This window comes from Trichosurus vulpecula, chromosome 7 (genome assembly GCF_011100635.1).
Source record: "Trichosurus vulpecula isolate mTriVul1 chromosome 7, mTriVul1.pri, whole genome shotgun sequence".
Classification (NCBI taxonomy): domain Eukaryota; kingdom Metazoa; phylum Chordata; class Mammalia; order Diprotodontia; family Phalangeridae; genus Trichosurus; species Trichosurus vulpecula.
The window spans coordinates 22825983-22846610 of record NC_050579.1 but is presented as its reverse complement, the minus strand read 5'-3'; the positions used below and the strand labels follow the sequence as shown (position 1 = coordinate 22846610).

At 48.4% G+C, this 20628-nt stretch overlaps 1 protein-coding gene across 1 annotated transcript in view; it reads right to left on the bottom strand.

The window, feature by feature from the left end:
- The window catches only part of CLIP2 (CAP-Gly domain containing linker protein 2), a 104232-nt gene that overhangs the window by 16506 nt on the left and 67098 nt on the right, over positions 1-20628 (bottom strand). The window contains exons 4-8 of the mRNA XM_036768135.1: positions 16185-16289; positions 12344-13282; positions 5326-5383; positions 3340-3423; positions 822-978 (exon numbers count right to left, since the gene is read on the bottom strand). Coding sequence (XP_036624030.1) covers positions 822-978; positions 3340-3423; positions 5326-5383; positions 12344-13282; positions 16185-16289 — 1343 coding nt within the window. The remainder of the gene's footprint in view (positions 1-821; positions 979-3339; positions 3424-5325; positions 5384-12343; positions 13283-16184; positions 16290-20628) is intronic.

The window sequence follows — 20628 nt, the reverse complement described above, 5'->3', positions numbered from 1 at the left end:
CCTTCTGTCCTTGCTTCCTTCCTTCCTCCCTCTCTTCCTTCCTTCCTTCCTTCCTTCCTCCCTCCCTCCCTTTCTTCCCTCCCTCCCTCCTTCCTTCCTTCCTTCCCTCCCTCCTTCCTTCCTTCCTTCCCTCCCTCCTTCCTTCCTTCCTTCCTTCCCTCCCTCCTTCCTTCCTTCCTTCCTTCCTCTCTTTCTTCTTTCCTTCCTTCCTCCCTCCCTTCTGTCCTTCCTTCCTTCCTCCCTCTCTTCTTTCTTCTTTCCTTCCTTCCTTTCTCTCTCCCTTCCTTCCTTCCTCCCTCCCTTCCTTCCTTCCTTCCTCTCTTTCATCTTTCCTTCCTTCCTCCCTCCTTCCCTTCTGTCCTTCCTTCCTTCCTCCCTCTCTTCTTTCTTCTTTCCTTCCTTCCTCCCTCCCTCTCTCCCTTCCTTCCTTCCTCCCTCTCTTCTTTCTTCTTTCCTTCCTTCCTCCCTCCCTCCCTTCCTTCCTCCCTCCCTCCCTTCTTTCCTTCCTCCCTCCCTCCCTCCCTTCTTTCCTTCCTCCCTCCCTCCCTCCTTCTTTTCTCTCTTCCCTCCTTCTTCCTCAGAGTCACACTACATTTAGAATCAGAGAACCTGGGCTCTTTCCGCCAGACTGCTTGGCCTCACTGGTAAGATGGTATGCTCCCCATGGGCAGGATGGGTATCTTCCTTCTCCTCTGTGCCCACTTTTCCTGCCTAGCCCAGAAAGCTCTGGTGTGGAGCACACTCTGGCGTGATGCCAGTGAAGTGGGAGGTTATCCAAGGCTCAAGGGGCAGCTGGGGGCCTCCTGGACAAGCCCACTCACCGCTCCTTTTTCAGCAGCTCCTGGCTAATGAGCACCAGCTGCCCAGAGGCATCATGGGTCTTCCGGGACACAGCCTCGAGCTCAGCTTCTAGCCGCTTCTTCTCCTTCAGGAGGGCATCTGCCTTCTTGTCTCCTGATTTACACTTGCCTTCCAGGGCTGTGGATCAGAAATGCCAAAGAGCCATTAAGATGGCCAAGAAATATGGCCCTGGTTCATATGCCAAAGGTTTGAGGGAGAGCAGATGGTACTGTTTCCTGGGGGGCAGGCCATCCTCATTTCTCTCTTGGCAGGACTCTTGCTCCCCAGACTTCTCCACCCCCTTATGGGCCACATGCCCCCTCCAATCCCACCACACCCCCACTTTCCAACTCTCCGGTCTTCCATCGGAATAGAAGCCCCTTGAGGGTGGAAACTGTTTTTTTTCTGCTTGCATCTGAATCCCCAAAGCTTAGCACAGTGGCTGGGTCATAGAAGGCACTTAAATGCTTTACCTTTCTATCTACCTACCTATGCACTTATCTGTCTGGTGATGGGACCAACACCAAATCCATTCTTTGGCCTCTTGAGCATCGGCCCTTCCTTCTCTGAGGCCATGGGACTAAGCCCCGAGTGTGGGTCAGTAGGGGGGTGCTGGTGTTTCTTAGGCAGGAGACAGGAGGGCAGGGAAGGGCACTGAGCACTCTTGTTTGGAGGGGGGAAGGTCAACGCCAATCTGGCAGGCCCTATAGGTCCTGGGCTAGGCAGAACTATTGCCACTTCAGCTCGCTGAAGCTGAAGAATCTTCCCAAACAGGTATCTCCTGCCTTTTTAAAACAGTACATCTGATATAATTTCACTTCTCTGGGGTGACTCAGGGCCACCATTACAACCCTAGTCACTGCAGTAGCAAAGCCCATTTCTGTTATTCTGTAAGGGCTGCAAAACATTTCCCCACAACAACCTCTGAGGCGGGCAGCGCCAACAGAGTCATCTGCTTTACAGATGAGGAAACTGAGTCTCGGAGATTGAAGTGACTTTCCCAAAGTCACTCATGGGAGTGAGATGCAGAACTCGCACTCAGGTCTCCCCTCCCTTTTAGTCCGGCACTGTTTCCAACACATCCGATGGCTTCCTAATACAGCGATAGCCTACTGAAGGTGCCAGGTTTACTTCTTTACTCAGTGGTCCCGACCCACAGGGATTTTTTATTTCCAGGGCCTTCTCTTTCATCATCTTTCCATTTGGATCACAGTTCTTAGATCTGAAACAGACTTCGCAGGCCATCTAGCCCACTCCTCTAATTTTGCAAATAAGGAAACTGAGGACCAGGCTGGCAATGTGTATTATGCCACAACACACAGGGAGTAATCACCAGAGGCGAAATTTGAACCCAGCTCCTCCGACTCCAAAGCTACCACACTCACTCCTCTGTCCTTTGTCGTTGCTACTTCTCGTTGCCATCTATGCACCTCCTCCCTCTAATTTGCCACTTCTAATCTGCTAGAAGCTGGAAAGACCGATCATCAAGATCGTTAGAATCCTTTGTAAATCAGAGTCACTAGGCTGTGAGTAAGAGTTAATGAGTAAAGTACGTAAGTGTCAGAAAATGGTCCTTGGGACATCTTTTTGGCTTCTCAGAGGCCTTTTCTTTCCTCCATGGTGTTAGCCATGTAAGTTGAGGAGAGCTGGGGTCGTCAGAAAAGTGACCTCTGGACATGTGGTCACTGTGACCTGTCCTAAAAAGAAGTGCCAGCCACAAATCTGCCTGAACCCTCTGTTGGAACTGGTTCGTACCTTCAGGTGGTACTACAACATTCTTGGGTTAATGGGCCCTTCGTGGTTGGGAAAACTCGAGGGTGGGGGTGTATTACGGGCATTCTTCTCGAATCTATTATCCCCACTCTACAAAGGAGGAAGCCGGGGACCAAGGCTAAGTACGGTAACTTGTCCAAGGTCACACAGGCATTAAGCATGTGGCATTTGTCTCCGGGAAACAAGGAAAAGGCAGCTGGCCTTTGGGATGGTGATGGATGTAAGCCAAGACAATGGTCTTGTAGGCTCCAAGAATCTCTCCTCTCCTGTCCTCTGCCAGCCTAGGCTGCTTCCACTCCGGCTCAGGACTTTTGGTGTCAAGCCCATCTGAGCCTGGGCCTGTCACCAGACTGGGACGGGGGTGGGGTTGGGGAGGGGCGGGGAGGATGACACGTTCCTTGGGAAGCTGACCCAACAGACTCAGCATCACCGACAGCCCAGGGGACGAGCTTCTGGGTATCACCTGACCTCTCTATCATCCTATCCTCTGGCATGCCCAAAGGCCCTTAGTTTCCCATTCTGAACATGTGGTCCTCCACACATCAGAAGAATCTTGGATACTTTAATTCCAAAGGAATGGTAGCATTCTAATGGTAGCATTTCAGGCACCCTACTAGATGGTGGTGGTGGTGGGGAGGGAGGGATTCATTGGGACGAGGGGGGATAAGGGTATTCGTGGCTGGTTCCAGCATGCAATTGGCCACCTAGTGCCATAGGGAAACTTACCACTTACTTGGGCCTTGAGCATCTCGGTCTGTGATACCAAGGACGCCACCTCTTTGTCTCTCTTGCTCAGCTTGTCCTGTAAGTCTTTGGGGAGAAGAGAAATGGTTCAGGGGAACTGTCATGGCAAATACTCTATGACCTAATGGTCCCCAGTAGTATGTTTGAGGCTGGAAAACATGAACCAAAGGGCAAGGACCTGCAAAGGGCTTCCTAACACACTGCTCTGGTTGGATTACCCTCCTACCAAGTATTTAGGAGTGGCCCCTCCCATTGCCAAGTCAATAATAGAGATTGTCATCCTGGCATTCGAAGCTCCCCACAATCTGGTTCCAACCTAGTGGCTGCTACTCCCTTTCACACAGTGATTTAGCTAGAGAGCTGGAAGGGCCTTAGTGGGCATCTCATCCCATGCCCTCGAGTGACAAGAAGCCATCCTGGACTATTCGCCATTCACCTTCTCACGCCTCCTTTTCCTGTTTCTGGGCCTTTGTGGAGACTGACCCATCATAGTAAATGCTTAATAGATTTTTCTTGAATTGATTCCTCATCATTAAGGAAAGTGGTGGGATAATCATTCACTAAATGCTTATAAAGTGCTCACTATGGGCCATCACCAAATGGGACAGAGCTCCAAATGAGACTGCTCTCTCCAACATCACCAGTGGTCTGCTCATTGGCCAATCAAGCGTCCCCTTCTCAGTCCACATCCTTCATGACCTCTCTGCAGCACTTGGTGGTGCTGCCCACCTTTCCTCTTAGACACTCTCCTTTCTGAGTTTTCAGGCTATTGCTCTCTCCTGGTTCTCCTCTTATTCATCTGACGGCCTCATTTCAGTTTCCTGTGCTGGTTCTCCATCCATGTTAGGACCACTAACCACGGGTATCCTCCGATGCTCTGTCCTGGGCCTGCTTCTGTTTTATGCTCTATATTATCTCGCTGGGTGGTCAAATGACTTCCCTTTTGGTTCAATGATAATCCCTCTGCAGATGACTCCCAGACTGATCCGTTCAGCCATAGTCTATTTCCTGAGCTACCATCTCACATCACCAACTACTTTCTGAAGATCTCCAATGTCATACAGGCCACTCAACACTCAAAGTCATCTTTGCCCCAAGTCCCTCTCCCCCTTTTTGAACTTCTTACTACTGAGGAAACCGCCATCTTCCCAATCAACTTTAGGACCACTCAACTCGTCATCCACAGCTCTTCACTCTCATTCACCCCATACATCCGATCCGTTGCCAAATACTCTCTTTCTACCTTCACAACATCTCTCGCTTCCTCTTCACTCACACAGCCACTAGCCAGGTTCATGCCCTCACTGATGCTTACCTGGACTACTGAAATAGCCCTCAAACTGGGCCCTGTGTCAGGCCTCTTCTAGCACCAATCCATCTTTCTCTCGGCTGCCAAAGTACAGATCTAACTGTATCACCTCTCTCTTCCACTCACTTCAGTGGCTTTCTATTATATCCATGATCAAAGATGGCATCCTCTCTCTGTCAATTAAATCTCTTCACAACATTTACCCTTCCTACCTTTCCAGTCTTCTTACATTTGACTCCCCTCCCCTGACAGTGGAGCTTCCCAGTCCCCTCATCCTTTTAGATCCAGGACTAGGGGTGGGCAAGACAGGGCAACTGCCTAGGGCACAATGAGGAAACCCTTTTCATGTGATGAGACAATGCTGTGTAATGGTTAGAGAGCCAGCCTCAGAGCCATGAAGACCTGGGTACAAGGTCTACTTCTCACACATACGGACTACATGATCCTGAACAACTCTAAGACTAAAGGTTGCAGAGAAGGTCTCATGAATCCTCGTTTTGTTTTCGGATTTCACTAAACAGGTGGAATAAAGTTGTTTTAGCTATAAGAAATGACCTAAGAGAATGCCTCCCAAGAATGGTAGTTCCTCAGACCCCAAGCCCCAGCATCCAACCCAAGGGGAGCACCAGAAGGTGGGGAGACAACAGACACCCCCTTACCCTCCATAGTCTGTTTCATTCTGATCTTCTCTTCTGAAATGTCATTTGTCTCAATCACCTGAAAGAAATAGTCTTGGTGAGGGGATGTACTCACTTCCTCCTTCTCAGACCTACTAAACCTCAGTTTATTGGGGGCTCCTTAAAGCCTGAACAAGTGAACCACCTGATTAGCCACAGTCTGGGCCATCCTAGAGTAAAAACATCTCCTTGGCTACACACCCCATAGAAGGACTTGAAGGCTGAGCCTCCAATCCCAAGTCAGGATGTTGGACTCCATATGAGAAGTTTTCCAGACCTTTCAGACTCCTGGTCATTCTTCTTTGAACGTGCTCATTTCTCTACGTTTTTCTTTGGCCCAAACCTGTGATTTCATTTGTCTAAGGAATGTACCACGAAGAAACTCCCTCTCCACTGCAGATCAGAAACTGTTATGTAATTTCTATTCTGAGAGAGATGTCTGGGCCACTGGAAAGCTGTGACTTGTCCAGGTTCACACAGGCAGTATGTGTCAGAGCTGGGACTTAAACTCAGCTCTTCCTGACTTCAAGGCCAGCTTTCTGTCACATTGGGCTGCCTCTCCCATGGCCTCTCCAACAAGCCTTAAAATGTGATGCCCAGGACTAAGCATGAGGCCACACAGGCGGCCTGATCCGGGCAGAGGACAGCACGACCAGGATTCCATTATCATGGTTCAAGATCCCAGCCGCTTTCCCGACTCCTGTGTTACCCGGTTGACTCATGTTAAATCTGAGGCCAATGAAAATACCCAGATCTCCCCTCTCCCACCCAAGGTATACACACAAATGGATTATTACCCAGGTCAATGGACTAGAATTTCCTAAGATTAAAAGATAAATATAACCTTTCCCAAAACCATGCCTTGTGAGACCTAGAAATCTACTTTCCCTCTGGACTTAACACCTTGAATCCGGAGAGAATTGTAGGACATCATTAAAAACAAGGCTGAGTGCTTAGGTTAATCTTCCTGCCAGGCTCAAGGAAAGCCAATCGCTCATCACAGAACACCAGAGGCGTGTCCTCAATCTAAGCATGTAGGGACCAGGGTCTGTGAATCAGGATGGGGGTGGGGTGATGGGGCTCTCTGAGATATGATGAATGAATCACCTTTGTCTGAGGAAGAGCCTGCTAGGGGCCAACAGTTTTGTGAGATGCCCAGGAGTTCAGGCCCCTGCCATTGAATACCACTTAGGAAGGGCCCATAGGGCAGATCCTGTCTCCCAGGTTTATCGTCTGAACGTTCCCCTCACTCCTCTGGATGTAACTTCAGCGGATACCAACAGAATTAAATTCCCTTTAAGTCTTATTTGGGAAAATCTAAAACTCAGGGAAAAAATGAAAATATCTGTCTTATCATGGCCCAGGATGTACCTTCTCTGTCCCTGCAGGAACACCTCTATGAGGTGGCCTTTGCTTCCCTCCCTTGGGATTCTGGGGAAAGATGCTGTTTGCTCTATAAAAGCACTTGAGACATATTTGTGGATATCAAAAGGAGCCTTATAGGAGGACCTCACTGTATGTAGCAGGAGAGTTAAATGTTAACAAAAATATGTGTCAGTCAAATCCTATCTGAGGTGTGCTGGGTGGAAGCCCAAAGTGAATCCCTGTATAGCGTGAATTGTGGGTGTTTAGTTGTTTTCTAGTTTTGTCCAACTCCTTGTGACCCTATTTGGGGTCTTCTTGACAGAGATACTAGAGTGGCTCACCATTTGCTTCTCTGCCTCATTTGACAGATGAAGAAACTGAGGCAAACAGGTTGAAGTGACTTGCCCAGGGTCACACAGTTGGTAAGCATCTGAGGCTGGATTTGAGCTCAGAAAGAGGAGTCTTCCTGACTCCAGGCCTAGCACTCTATGCACTATGGTGCCAGCTGGTGGCTGTAATATGGACAATCACCTCCCAATCGATCTTAAGAGTCAGAGTGGGAAAGGAAGGGAAAAGGAAAAAAGAATGAGCCTGTCTCTCACCCACTGTGTGTGCATTTAGAGGGAGAGGCCCAGTGATTTCAGGGATGTGAAGAGCTCCTGACAAGGAAACTCTCCCCACCAATGATGATGAGCAACTGTGGCAACTTAGCAAGTCTCACAAGGACACCAGGAGATTAAGCTTCTTGCCCAAAGACAAACAGCCAGGAAGCGTCAGACGTAGAACTTGACCTCAGCCTTCTGGGCTGGCCCTCGATCCACCAGCCCATGCACAGTGACCTAGTGGAGAGACGGCTGACCTGCGAGTCAGGAAGACCCAGTACACACAGGCTGTGGGACCTGAGCAAGCCCCTGACTCTCTGTGCCCCTGCACACGTGGCTTGCACTGGAAGAAGCTCCTTTCTGTGGACTCCCTCGTCTGAGGGAATTACAATTACAATGCGTGTGGATGTCTGTGTATGTATATGTATATACACACGTACATATATATATATATACGTATATAAATCATATATGTGTATATAATACACATAAATCTGCAACTACAGATACTATTCTTAAAGTAAGGTGTTCCTTCTATTTTTCAAGTATATAGGAATGGAATAGAACCTCAGAGATGGCCTTCTAATCTAATTCTGTACAATGATGAAATTACAAGTCTTCTGAATATGCGTATGTGTAAATTAAATATACATATGTATATATATAAACTATACAGACATTATTCTCAAAAATAGGATGTTTAGCATGAAAAGGTAATCAAGAAAAAGAACAAGAAAAAGAAATTTCAAGGGACTTACCAAAGTCGAACTGTTTTGTTTACATTCCTACATGGAAAGATGATGTGTATGATTCATGAGACCTCAGTATTAAGGTAGCTGAAGGGAATATGCATATATATATATATATATATATATATGTGTGTGTGTGTGTGTGTGTGTGTGTGTGTATCTGTGTGTGTGTGTGTGTGTGTGTGTACATATATATATATATAAGAGAGAGAGAGAGCTGACACGGGGGAGTTGAAGATGAAGGGAAGATATCTAAAAGAAATAAAATCAAATTAAGGGATGAGAGAGCAACATACTGAGAGATGGAGATAGGGAGAAATAGAATGGGGTGGATTATCTCGCATAAAGGTGGCAAGAGGAAGCAGTTCTGTGGGAGGAGGGGAGAGGGCAGGTGAGGGGGGAATGAGTGAATCTTGCTCTCATCAGATTTGACCTGAGGAGGGAACACCATACATACCCAGTTGGGTATCTTACCCCACAGGAAAGAAGAGGGAAGAAGATAAAAAAGGGGGTAATGATGGAGGGGAGGGCAGATGGGGGTGGAGGTAATCAAAAACACTTTCAAAAGGGGACAGGGTCAAGGGAGAAAACTCAATAAAGGGGGAGGGGTTGGGAAGGAGCAAAATATAGTTAGTCTTTCACAACATGAGTATTGTGGAAGGGTTATACATAGTGATACACATGTGACCTATGTTGAATTGCTTGACTTCTTGGGGAGGGTAGGTGGGAAGGGAGGAGGGGGGAGAATTTGGAACTCAAAGTTTTTAAAAACAGATGTTCAAAAAAAAAAGTTTTTTGCATGCAACTAGAAAATAAGATACACAGGCAATGGGGAGTAGAAATTTAGCTTGCCCTACAAAAAAGGAAGGGAAAAGGGGATGGGAGGGGAGTAGGGTGACAGAAGGGAGGGCTGACTGGGGAACAGGGCAACCAGAATATATGCCATCTTGGAGTGGAGGGGGAGGGTAGAAATGGGGAGAAAATTTGTAATTCAAACTCTTGTGAAAACCAATGCTGAAAACTAAATATGTCAAATAAATAAATTTTAAAAAAAGAATGTTTCTGATATATTTATCTAGTATATGAATGGAATAGGGCCTTAGAAATTATCTTTTAGCTCCATCCCTTCATTTGACAAAGGAGGACCCTGAGATGCGAAGAGGGGAAGGGACTTGGCCAAGGTCACACGGTAAGTGAGGGCCAAAGCTCATGGTAGAATTCAGTTCTTCTGACTCCTGATGCAGGGTCCTTCCTACTAGACTATGCTCAGGCCAGGGGTGGGTGGGAAGAGAGAAAAGCATTTATTGGACCCCAAACTCACTCTCTGTAGTAGGTGTTGAGACTGAACATACTCTGGGCCTGATAGATTTGGAGAACAACTTGGGATGCTGGTGAACAGTGCTCATTCTGGGACTGGCTCCCTGGGCCTCATGTCTGGGCCTAGAAGTAGGTGGGGGTGCATGTTCTTTTCCAGACTCTCCAAGGTGCCCATGATCACTTCAGAGCTCCCTGAAGCTCCCCTCCTAGGAAGATCCCTCCCACGTGGAGTTCCAATCAGCCACCAGGGAAGGGAATGTCATTCCTGTTCAGACTTTTCACCTCCAGTACCAGATGCCCCTGTCCCCAAAGAGAATGATTTTGGGAGAGTCTCCACCTCATCACTTGTTAAATAAGGAAGCATGTTATAACAGAAAGAATCCAGGATTGGGACACAGAGACCTTCATTCTCATCCCCAGCTAACTACCCATGTGGCCTTAGACAAGTCACTTTTTTAGGGCCTCTATAAAATGAGGGAATTGGGCTGGATGGTGTTGAAAGCAATTTCCAGCTCTGATATTCTGTGGCTGTATTGTATCAGGTAGGTGGTGGTAATATATATAGAGGCACCTAGATGGCTCAGTGGCTAGAGTGCTGGGCCTGGAGTCAGGAGGAGCTGGGTTCAAATCTGGCCTCAGATATTTACTAGCTGTGTGATCCTGGGCAAGTCACTTAACCTATGCTTGTCTTGAAGGTAGCTAGGTGGCTCAGTGGATAGAGCTCTGGGCCTGGAGTCAAGAAGACTTGAGTTCAAATCCAGCCTCAGACACTTACTAGTTGTGTGACCCTGAGCAAGTCACTTACCCTCTGCTTAATCCACTGGAGAAGGAAGTGGCAAACCACTTTGCTAAGAACCCCTCCCCCACATGGGGTCACAAAGAGTCAGACATAACTGAACAGTAATGTATATGTAGGGGGATATCAATACAGCTATTGTCTCCTTCCCGATCCTCAAAATTACTGGGGACTCCAGGGCTTGTTTCTTTTTCCCCTGGCAGGCTCCTGTTGGGGATGTGTATAATTCTCACTTCTAGGAGGAACCACAAACTTCATTAGGAGAAATCTCCCATGATGAAAAGGGTGGAGTCAAATATTTGGGTAGGATAGAAGAGAGTCCCTATAGGATTTTTCTGCAAACTCTAATTTTCAGCACCATGGAGAGGGTGTCCACAGCTCGGGGTCCAGGCAGGGTTACCAGGAAAATTCAGAAGACCGTTTAGCTGCTGGTCCTCAGTTCCCTGCTTCTGCCTTTGCATCAGAGTCCAAAATGAGACCTTTGGGGACTTCTCTTGGCCTTTTAAGGGAACACATACAAATGAAGTTGTCATTCAACTCTCAGAACCCACAGAAGCTGATGAGGTTACATCAGCAAGTTCCCCAGGAGTGGAGAGGCAGCTAGATGCAGGATGGACACCAGGGTGAGATTTCAGGGAGGGTAGAGAGAAGGGAGCCGTTTTTCACCCTATTCCACAAAATCTGAGTGGGTTTACCCAGTGAGTTTGTCTCATTTGGTCTCCTCTTTTCTGCCAGGGAGGAAAAAGAGGAAAGGAATTGAGGAAAACAAAAAAAAAAAAAAATGATTTTATGACTATTCTGCGAACCCTAGATTTGAAGCTAGAAGGGACCTTATAGGTCATCTGGTCCAATCCTATGATTTTTCAGAAGAGGAAACTGAGGCCCAAAGAGGTTAAGTGATTTTTCCCAATGTCACAAAGGCAGTAAGGGGCAGAGTCGGGATTTAACCCAGGATCTGTGACTTCAAAGCAAGAGTTCTTTCCGCAGCATCAGGTTAAGTGGCAGCAAACTTCCCTGACTGAAGAAAATCATGGAATTCTGGGATTGGGAGGGACCTTAGACAGGTAGCATTGTGTAGGAGAAAGAGCCTCAGTTTTCCCCTCTGTAAAATGAGAGGGTTAGATGAGAAATAGAGGCTTACAGGAGTATAGCTCTAGAGACCAAAGTCTCCTTAGAGGTCATTTCATCCAAACTTCTTATTCTGCTGGTCTCAGTGTCCTTCTCTGTAAAATGGGAGGTTTAGACTAAATTAGTCATACTGAGGTCTCTCCTAGCACCAAATCCAGGATTGTACAAATAACCACAAAAGTGTTTGTCACCTCTTCCCTCCTCAGAAGACATAGGGAAGCAGAGGAACCAAATCCAGTGGGTAAGCCCACAGAGACTTAGAGGAATAGAATGAAAGCATATTCTCTTCTCTCTGAGACCCAGAAAGGAAAAGGACCATGATCACACAGGCAAGGAAGCAGCTCTGTGCAGATGGGACCTCTGACCCCAGACACATTGTGCCATACCAGAGAAGACAGAGGCCTCTAAAAAACTGGATGCCTTTGCCGACATCAACTAACTTCCCTCACAATTGTAAGAACTATTGCTGGCCCATGGGAGTTTGTATGGTGTAGGTCAAAGCTGTCAAATACATGGTCCCATAGGTCACATGTGGCCCACAACACTCCCATGTGTGACCAGAACCAGCTTATGATGTAACTGGGAAATAGTTAACAAAATAAATACAAATACAACCTAACAATGTTACATTTTAAAACTAAATCAAAATGAGGTTCACAGGAATCCTTACGTATGGTCTACTTGAGTCTAAAATCACTGGTTCAGGGAACTGAGAGCCATCCTTAGGAGCTATGCTTGGAAGCCACCTTCGGAAGACTTTGGCTCAAGACTTACCTCTGACACATACTGGTTGTATGACCCTGAGCAAGTCACCTAACCTCTTGGTGCTCTAGGCAGCTGTCTAAAATTTAAAGTGGCAGAGAAGGGGCCAATCTGCATTCACAGAGGGAGTTTCCTCACCTGGGACTTCCATGTACCAAAGAAATTCCAGGTCTGGTCTGTCTCCCCTATTCCCAGCCTTGCATCCATCTTACCAAACCCACCACCCAGGCCAGCCCGCCAGAGAAAGAAAGCAAGAGCACAAGACCAGCATCCAAGCCTACATCAGAGTGCTGAGAAGAGCAGAGGGATTCCATGGCCTGGAGTTTGTTCTCTGTCACCAAGAGTTTTTCCTGTAACCTTTGGATTTCCTGTTTGCTCTGGGCTTCCGTCCTCTGCAATGCCTCATAGTCCAACATCTTTTTCTCTGCCAGGGAGATCTGCTCTTTCAGGAAATCAATGGCCTGGGCCTGCTCCTTACACTCTCCATCCAGCTTGCCGAGCTCTCGGGCCCGCAGCTCAGCGTCCCTGCACTGATCCTTGGCCTCCTGCAGTTCCAGCAGGTGCTGGTTGGACCTGGCCTCCAGCTGCGCCTTCCAGTGGAGGCGCACCTCCTCCAGCTCGTCACGGGCCTGCTCCAGCTTCCCCAGGAGGCTCTCCTTCTCCTTGGCCAGCACAGCGGTCTCAATGTCATGCTTGGCCCGCAGGTTGCCCAGCTCCAGCTGGTGCTCCAACTTGATGCTTTCCATCACCGCCTTCAGCTCCACAATCTCCTTGTGCTGGGTGTTGGGGCCCGAATTGAGGGTGGCCTTCAGGTCCTCCAACGACTTCTGGTGGTCGGAAGCCAGTGTGTCCAGCTTGGACTTCCAGTTGTCCATCAGCCCCATGTTCTCGCTGGTGGCCTGCTGGACTTTGTGCTTCAGGTCCACAATCTCCTGTGCATACTTCTCGTTGGTGGCCTTCAGCCTCTCCACCTCAAGCTGGTAGGCCTTCAGGGCCTTCTCATACTTGTCTTTGAGCAGCCCGCTCTCCTTCTGGTGCTCCTTGCTGGCAGACAGAAGCTGCTCCCGGAGCCGCAGGGCCTCGGAGGATGGACTGGTGTCTGAGGGGTCTGTGGGGCCTGTCTGCCGCAGGCACTGCTGGAGCTCCTCAATCTCCCCCCGCCGAAGGCTCAGCTCCTCCTCCAGCTGCAGGATCCTTGACTGCTCTGCCACTGTTGTCATCTGGAAGCGAGAGGGAATATCTTGTCAGTTGAGACCTTCCCTGCAGACAGGGTGGAAGGAGGAACGCCAGGGACGATGGGCGCTCCTTCCCAGACAAGGGGTCTCTGTGGTGAGACAGGGAGATTTATAAGCATATTAGTTGGAGAGGATGAAACAGTCCCTCCTGACTTCCAGGTTTACCCCAGGGTATCAGCCACCAGAGACTTGGCAAAGTCAGCCCATTTTCACAACAGGTGTGATGAGTGCAACAAAAGGGAAGCTAAGAGAATCGGGCACTGGCACAGGCTTGGCCTGCTCTCTGCTCGTGTCTACAGGGAGCTCCCATTTCCTCTGGAGACTTTCTCTGTGTCACTTAAAGGCAAAAAGGAGGACACATCCAGAGAATGACTTTTGCCTCACTTGGTAGATGGCCTTTGTCCAAGTACAGAAAAAGGCCAGTATGCAAATGGGCCAGCCCACGTTCAGAGAAATGCTTGACTTTAAACACAGTGCAATTCACTTGTGACCCACTTTTATTGGAGAAGGCTAGAAGCAACAGACTTTTTTAACCTTATCTTGAAAAGAAAAAAACTAAAATGATTTCTTCAAATTCCTTATCATTAAGGTAAAAGAACCAAAGCAAAACACCCAATGGGTTTGCTATTTAACTCCCTGTTTTCCAACTCCAAAATATCCTCCCCCTCTCCTACTTTTTGGTGCTTTAAAAATTAAGTTCACTTGGGGTTGGTTACTTTTTAAAATTCCTAAATCAAATCCTTCTTTGTATTCGGGGAACTGCAGCCTGCCAATCTGTAAATGGGCCAAAGCCAGCCAGCCAATCTGCAAATCGGCCATTTCCTGCCTCTTTGCCTTAGCTCAAATTTCTGTTATGTGTGCATACGTATTATAAGATCATAAATTTAGAACTATAAGTTATCTCAAAGTGCAGCTATTCAAGCCCCTTTGTTTTACAGAAGAAGAAACTGAGGCATAACTAGGTTAAGTGACTTTCTCAAGGTCACATAAATAATATGCAACTGTGGTAGGATGTATTGGTGTGCACAGTTGCTAAGGCCTACCTATAAACGTTACCCTTCTGGAGTGCCACCCTTCTGGAGACCAGGGAAAGTGCCCTGCTACCCCGGGGTAAAAGGAGGGAGGCTTGCCAATGGGGATCAACATGGTAACAGTTATTAGCAACATAAATAAAATATGGCAGCGGATGGATGGTGGATGAATGCTGGAAGGTCAGGGGTCAGGGTATGGACGTGCCTCAGGCAAGTTTTGGAAATTACTTGCCCCTCCAACCTTAACAGTTTGAAAAACTGTTTGTGCTGCGAGATATTGTCTACTGGGGGGGGGGGGCGGGGCGGGGAGCATCAAGCCTTCACTGGAACCCATGAGACTTGACTTAGCTATCACAAAACACCTGCTTGACGTGGAGAGTAGAATTATCTTGCATTAAGGATACGGGCTTTTATAAGATATATCCTCCCAAAGCATCCTCTCTTGCACCCTGCCTCCCCTGCCCTCCTCAGGAGCTACACCCTAGGCAGTTTCCCTCATTGCCTACCCCTAGTCCCAGCTCTCCTAGAAGGCAAGAAGAATATCCCTGGCAGCAGCTTCCTTACAAGCCTCACCTTAGCCCCAACTCTGCTGGAAAGGTGAGGGCCGCTGAGGGCGCTGATTGAGCTAGGGTTTTAGGACAGCTTTGGGAGGGAAGTTTATTTGGGACCTGATCTTGCTGCCTGATGGTGAGCAGGAAGGGACCCAGAAGAGGCCAACTTATAAATTATGACATATTCAGGGGCAGAATCCTATCCCCCAGGACTAAAATGGGACACTCGGTCCTAGTGGATTTCATTGGTCCTGTCCCCTAGACATCACCCCCGACACACTGATCATCTCATTGGGCCCTAGATGAAAGTTAGGAGATTTTGAGGGACTTGTGGTGGTCTTCCCCCAAGTTTCACCAGATATAAGGTTTCACCCACCTCCTCTGAGGACCTTTCCCACTCTCCAATACCCAGTCAGAGACAGCTGCCCTCCCCTCCCCTTGTCTTGAAGGCCCTTTCCACCACTCCCTCAGATCCTGGGCCCGCCATCTTGTTGGAGGCCAACTGGGAATTACAAAGGGGAATCACCCTCTTTCTTCTTTCTCTCAGTGAAGCTTTTGAGCCAGTCCCTTAACCAACTCCTGGTTCTTCCCGGTTCTTCCCATTTCTAAGCCCCAGATAGGAGGGAGACTGATGGAGCCTGCTCCAAGCTGAAGACTTGAATTAGGAATGGGAAGTGATATTTGGAGGCAAAATGAATTTGTGATTAGATGTGGATGGCGAAAGGGAGAGAAGGGGGATGTGGAGGCCTGTTGATCATCCCCAGAAAGCATGACCATGGGATCACAGGTTCCGAGCTCTAGAGCTGGAAAGGAACTCAGAGGTCATCTTATCTTAAAGATGAGGACGCTGAGGCCCAGAAATGTTTAGTGACTTAGGATCACATGATCCTAGATACGGATACGGATGGGGGACTCAGTGGTCATTTAGTCCAACTCCCCTCATTTTACAAATAAGGAAACTGAGGCCCGGGAGATTTCTGGTAAGATGAGATGATGAGCTGAGAAACAAACTCAAATTAGAGAAACAAATCAGTGCTAGCACTCAAAGGCACCAAACCTCAGCAATGACCTGCTTGCGTTTCTCTACTGTCTCCAAAAGGGAACGAAAAAAAGCAATAATTAAGAGATCGCAGAAGGCAAAATGAGGGAGGGTGGTGGCAGGAGGGGGTGGGGGCCAAGGGAAGAAGAGGGAACAAAAGCCAGAGGAGCCGCTGCTTGGTGGCAGCTCAACAGAGAAGCTGTTTGGCAGGCAGGGCGTGTGGGGGCAGGGCAGGGCTGGAGAGGAGGGGGGTGGGGGGTCTTTACCCGATTGTCCTCTAACTCTCTGAGCAGCTTTTCTGCCTGTGCCTTCTCAAACAGCAGGCTCTGCTCTAGCTCTCCAATTCGAGCATGTTCCAGCTGCGTCTGAGTCTGGTCCCGCATGGGGAGGGGAGGAGAGTGGGGGAGAGAGACAGAGAAAGAGAGAGAGAGAGAAATGCAAAGCAGGAGAGAGAGAGAAAGGGAGAGAGAGAGAGAGAAGAGAGGCTGCATCATATTCATAAGATCATAGAATCATAGATTCAGAGCACAAAGGAACCTCAGAGATCATCTACTCCAACCCTCTCATTTTTCAGATAAGGAAACTGAGGCACACAAAGGGGACATGAATTAGGCTCAAGGGACCCCAGATCTAGAGCTGGAAGGGACTTTGGAGGACATCTGGTCTGACCCTCTCAGTTCACAGAAGAGGAAAATCAGGCCCAGGGAAGGGGAACAATTTGCCCAAAGTCACACAGGAAATGGAAGACTCAGGATTTGAACCCAGCTGCCATGACTCCAGTGCTTTTCCCCCCATGCCACACTGCCTCTTCAAACATAGGGGCATAGATTCAGAACTGGACCCAGAGGCCATCCAGGTATGCGTACTCACCCTCTGGATTCAAAGCACCAAAGTTTTCCTGCCCATGACCATGGAGGCCATACTCAGGTCTCTCAGGACCAAGGACAGAAGCCTTAGCCACAAGATCTATGATCAGATGATCAGGTGATCTGCAATCATGAGGTCATAGACCTACATAGGGGCTTCAGAGGCCATCTGGTCCAACCCCCTCACTTCACAGATGGGGAAACTGAGGCCCAAGGAGGTGAAAGAATATAGGATCACAGGACTACCACTCGAGAGGTGGAAGGGAGCGCAGATCATTGGGCCCAACTCCTTCCTTTGGCATATGTATAAGACAAAGAATAAACAGACTAAAAGAAGAGTCAGCACCCAGGTGATTACCAGGAGGGTACAGCGATGGGGCTGGAATCCCATCGATGCCTAAAGAATCCAACTGGTTTTTCATTCCCATCCCATTAAAAACAAAACAAAACAAAACAAAAAGGCAAACCCTTAGCCATACTAAAGACCATCGGCAAGGCAAACACTACCATGTCAACTGATTTTTTGAGATGGCTTTTTCTTCCACCCGATTGCAAGGAGCAGAGTTGCCAACTGCAGGGGACAGCAGTGGCTCAGGGTCACCTCTCAGACGTGCCTGATCCCTGAGATTCCCCTAATCTACCCTGTGCTCTCTTCCTCAGGCAGGCCAGCCTCATCTTTGTCCCAGGACTCAGGGCCCTGCAGCTGGGATCCCATTGCTCTGGAGCAGAATCTGCCCCACGTGGCCCCTGCTAGCTTTCTCCCTTAAGGAGGAGGGGGCTCTGGAGTCAGTCCAGAATAGGGAGGCGGGGCCCAGTGGTCACCTCAAGATGCCTCCAGGTTCTGAAATGCACAAGCTGTCCTGCCATAACTGGCATGTACCCCTTCATCTCTACCAGTCAAAAATCCTTCTCTTTGGGGCTCTGTGAAGGTACCACCTCCTCCACAAAGATTTCCCTGCCCTTACAGCTCAGGGGGTCTTTCTTTTCTCCCATTTTCCTGGAGCACTCTGTCTATATTACTCCTGTGCTCCCATCACACCCTACCTTTCTTTCCTCACTCCAATACAGCCTCTATACAGCTACCAAAGTCATCAGGTCTGATCATATGAGCTTTCCCTCCTCCAGAAACTCCAGGGGCTCCTTATTACCTCCAGGACCAAACAGAAATTCCTCTATTTAACATACGATGTTCTTCACAACCTTCCTGCTTTTCTGTATTGCCCCATTTGCCACTCCTCACACACAATGCTCCATGCCTTTGAACAGCCTGTACTCCATGCCTAGAATGCTCCCCCTCCTCATCCCTGCCTCTTAGAACTGCTTGATTCCTTTACAACTCAGCTCAAGCACCACCTCCTACAGGTGGCCTTTCCTGGTCCCCCCCACCAGTACAGCTGTCCCTCTAAGGTAATCTTCCATCTACTCGGTGTATTTATTGAATGTACCCATTTTCTCCCTCATTAGAATATAAGTTCCTTGACAGCAGGGATTGTTTTTGCTGTTTCTTTGTATCCTCAGGGCTCAGCACAGTACCTGGCACACAGTAAATGCTTAATGCATGTCATATCCTCCCAGACTTAAATCTAGAGGTAGAGGCCATCCAGTCCAACCCCCTCATTTTACAGATGGGGAAACTGAGGCCAAGAGAGGTCATATAACACAGGATCATAGGACCATCAGTCTAGATGTGGAAGGGGCCTCAGAGGACACCCAGTCCAACCCCTCATTTTACAGAAGAGGCAACTGACTTGCCTAAGGTCACACAGGTCATTTTTCAGAGGAAGAACTGAAGCCAGGGCCCTTGACTCCCAGGTCAGTGCTCTTTCCACTGAAGAGTATCAAAGCTCCTTGGGGGCAGGGATTTTTTTTCACTTTTATCTCTCTATTTCTGGTTCTTAGAGGTGCTCCTGCGTACTGCGCAGAGGGCCAGCCTTGCTTGGGATACAGGGTAGCTGTGTGACTGCCGGCAAGTCTCCTCAATGTCCCAGGCAATTTTCCAAGACCACAAACCACCAGTAAGTTGCCTGTCTGTACCGATGAAGGGAATTTCCAAACTAAGAGCTCCCAATGCTAATGAAATCACATGTCCGGACCAAAAAGGAAAAAAAAATCCCCAGCATCTCCCATAAGGCCTTGGGATGGAGGCTAGACCTGAGGGAGCAGTTACTTGGTATAGGGAAATTCCAGATGAGGAAATTCCCTTTGCCAATGTAAGGGGGTACCTTTTCTGCAACCTAATAGTTTTAGAGAGTTGCCTGGTAACTAAGAGATTTGCCCAGGGTCACAGAGTGAACCTCAGTGGGGCTGACTCTCAGGCCAGCTCTCTCTCCCTCCCTCTCTCTCTCTCTCTCTCTCTCTCTCTCTCTCTCTCTCTCTCTCTCTCTCTCTCTCTCTCTCTGTTTCTCTTTCTCTCCCTCTCCCTCTCTCTGTCTCTCTATCTCTCTCTGAGTCTCTGATGTGTCTCTTTCTCTCCTTCTCTCCCTCCATCCCTTCTCCCTCTCTCTCCCTCTCTCTCTCTCTCTCTCTCTCTCTCTCTCTCTCTCTCTCTCTCTCTCTCCCCCTCTCCCTCTCTCTCTGTCTCCCTCTCTCTCTCTCTCTATCTCTCTCTGAGTCTCTGATGTGTCTCTTTCTCTCCTTCTCTCCCTCCATCTTCTCTCTCTCTCTCTCTCTCTCCCTTCTCTCTCCATCTCTACTCTGTCTCTCTCCTTTTCTCCCTCCATCCCTCCTCTCCCTCTCTCTCTTTCTCTGAGTCTCTGTCTGTCTGTCTCTGTGTCTCTCTCTCCTTCTTTCTCTCCATCCTTCCTCTGTGTGTGCCTCCCCTCCCCCATCTCATGCTGCCTCTAGAGAATGTGACTGTCTTGTAATATTGGGGAGGGATCATTTCACCCCATATTTCAGGATCATAAGGGCCTTTCTCTAGTCAGGCACTTAGATTGTGACTTCCCCCTCCACCACCACTCCTGACACCTTGGTGGGCTCTGGTGGAGTGTCTGCCACCTGTGACTTCACCTGGTTTAGAATTCACTGAGTGCTAGCTCCCCTCTGAGGGAGAGAACCTAATACTATCAAATAGCCTAGGTGACCAGGACAAAGAAAAGGAAAAAGAGAGAGAGAGAGAAAAGTCTGGCTTTTAGCCAATGATCATATAGCCCTCCTCAAACATTAATTAAGCCAGATCTTCTCACTGGGTGAGAGCCGTCATCTGAATCTCACACAACAGATGGGCAAAGTGAAGCCCATCTGGGAGGCGACTCAAGGTCAGATAGTGAGGTTGGAACAGAAAAGTGAAGGAGATTCTGGACCACTGAAGGAGAAAGAGGAGACAGAGGCTAAAGAAATTTTGACCATATGTGCCCCTCCTTACTCTTCCCACCATCCAAACACCAACAAGGCTATCCCGGGAAAATTGGAATCAATGAGCACCAATGGCCTTCCGTGGTACTGTGCCTAACACATTTGTGGTTGTTCAGTTGTTTTAATTGAGTCCAACTCTTTGTGACCCCATTTGGGGTTTTATTGGCAAATATACTAGAGTGGTTTGCCATTTCCTTCTCCAGCTTATTTTACAGATGAGGAAACTGAGGCAAACAGGGTTAAGTGACTTGCCCAGAGTCACACAGGCTAGTAAGGCCAGATATACAAAGTGCTTAATGAATACTTGTTGACTGACTGACTCCACGAAGGAGAAGAAATGGGGAGAGTTGAAAGCAACAGGCAGCTTAAAGCGGTACCATGGATAGAGCCTAAGAACTTCTTCCAGGAAACTTCTCTGCCGAACACAGCCCTCATTTAGGCCTTCACCTAGACGGTTCTGGGACAGAGCTCTTGTTGTGATCTCCATTTC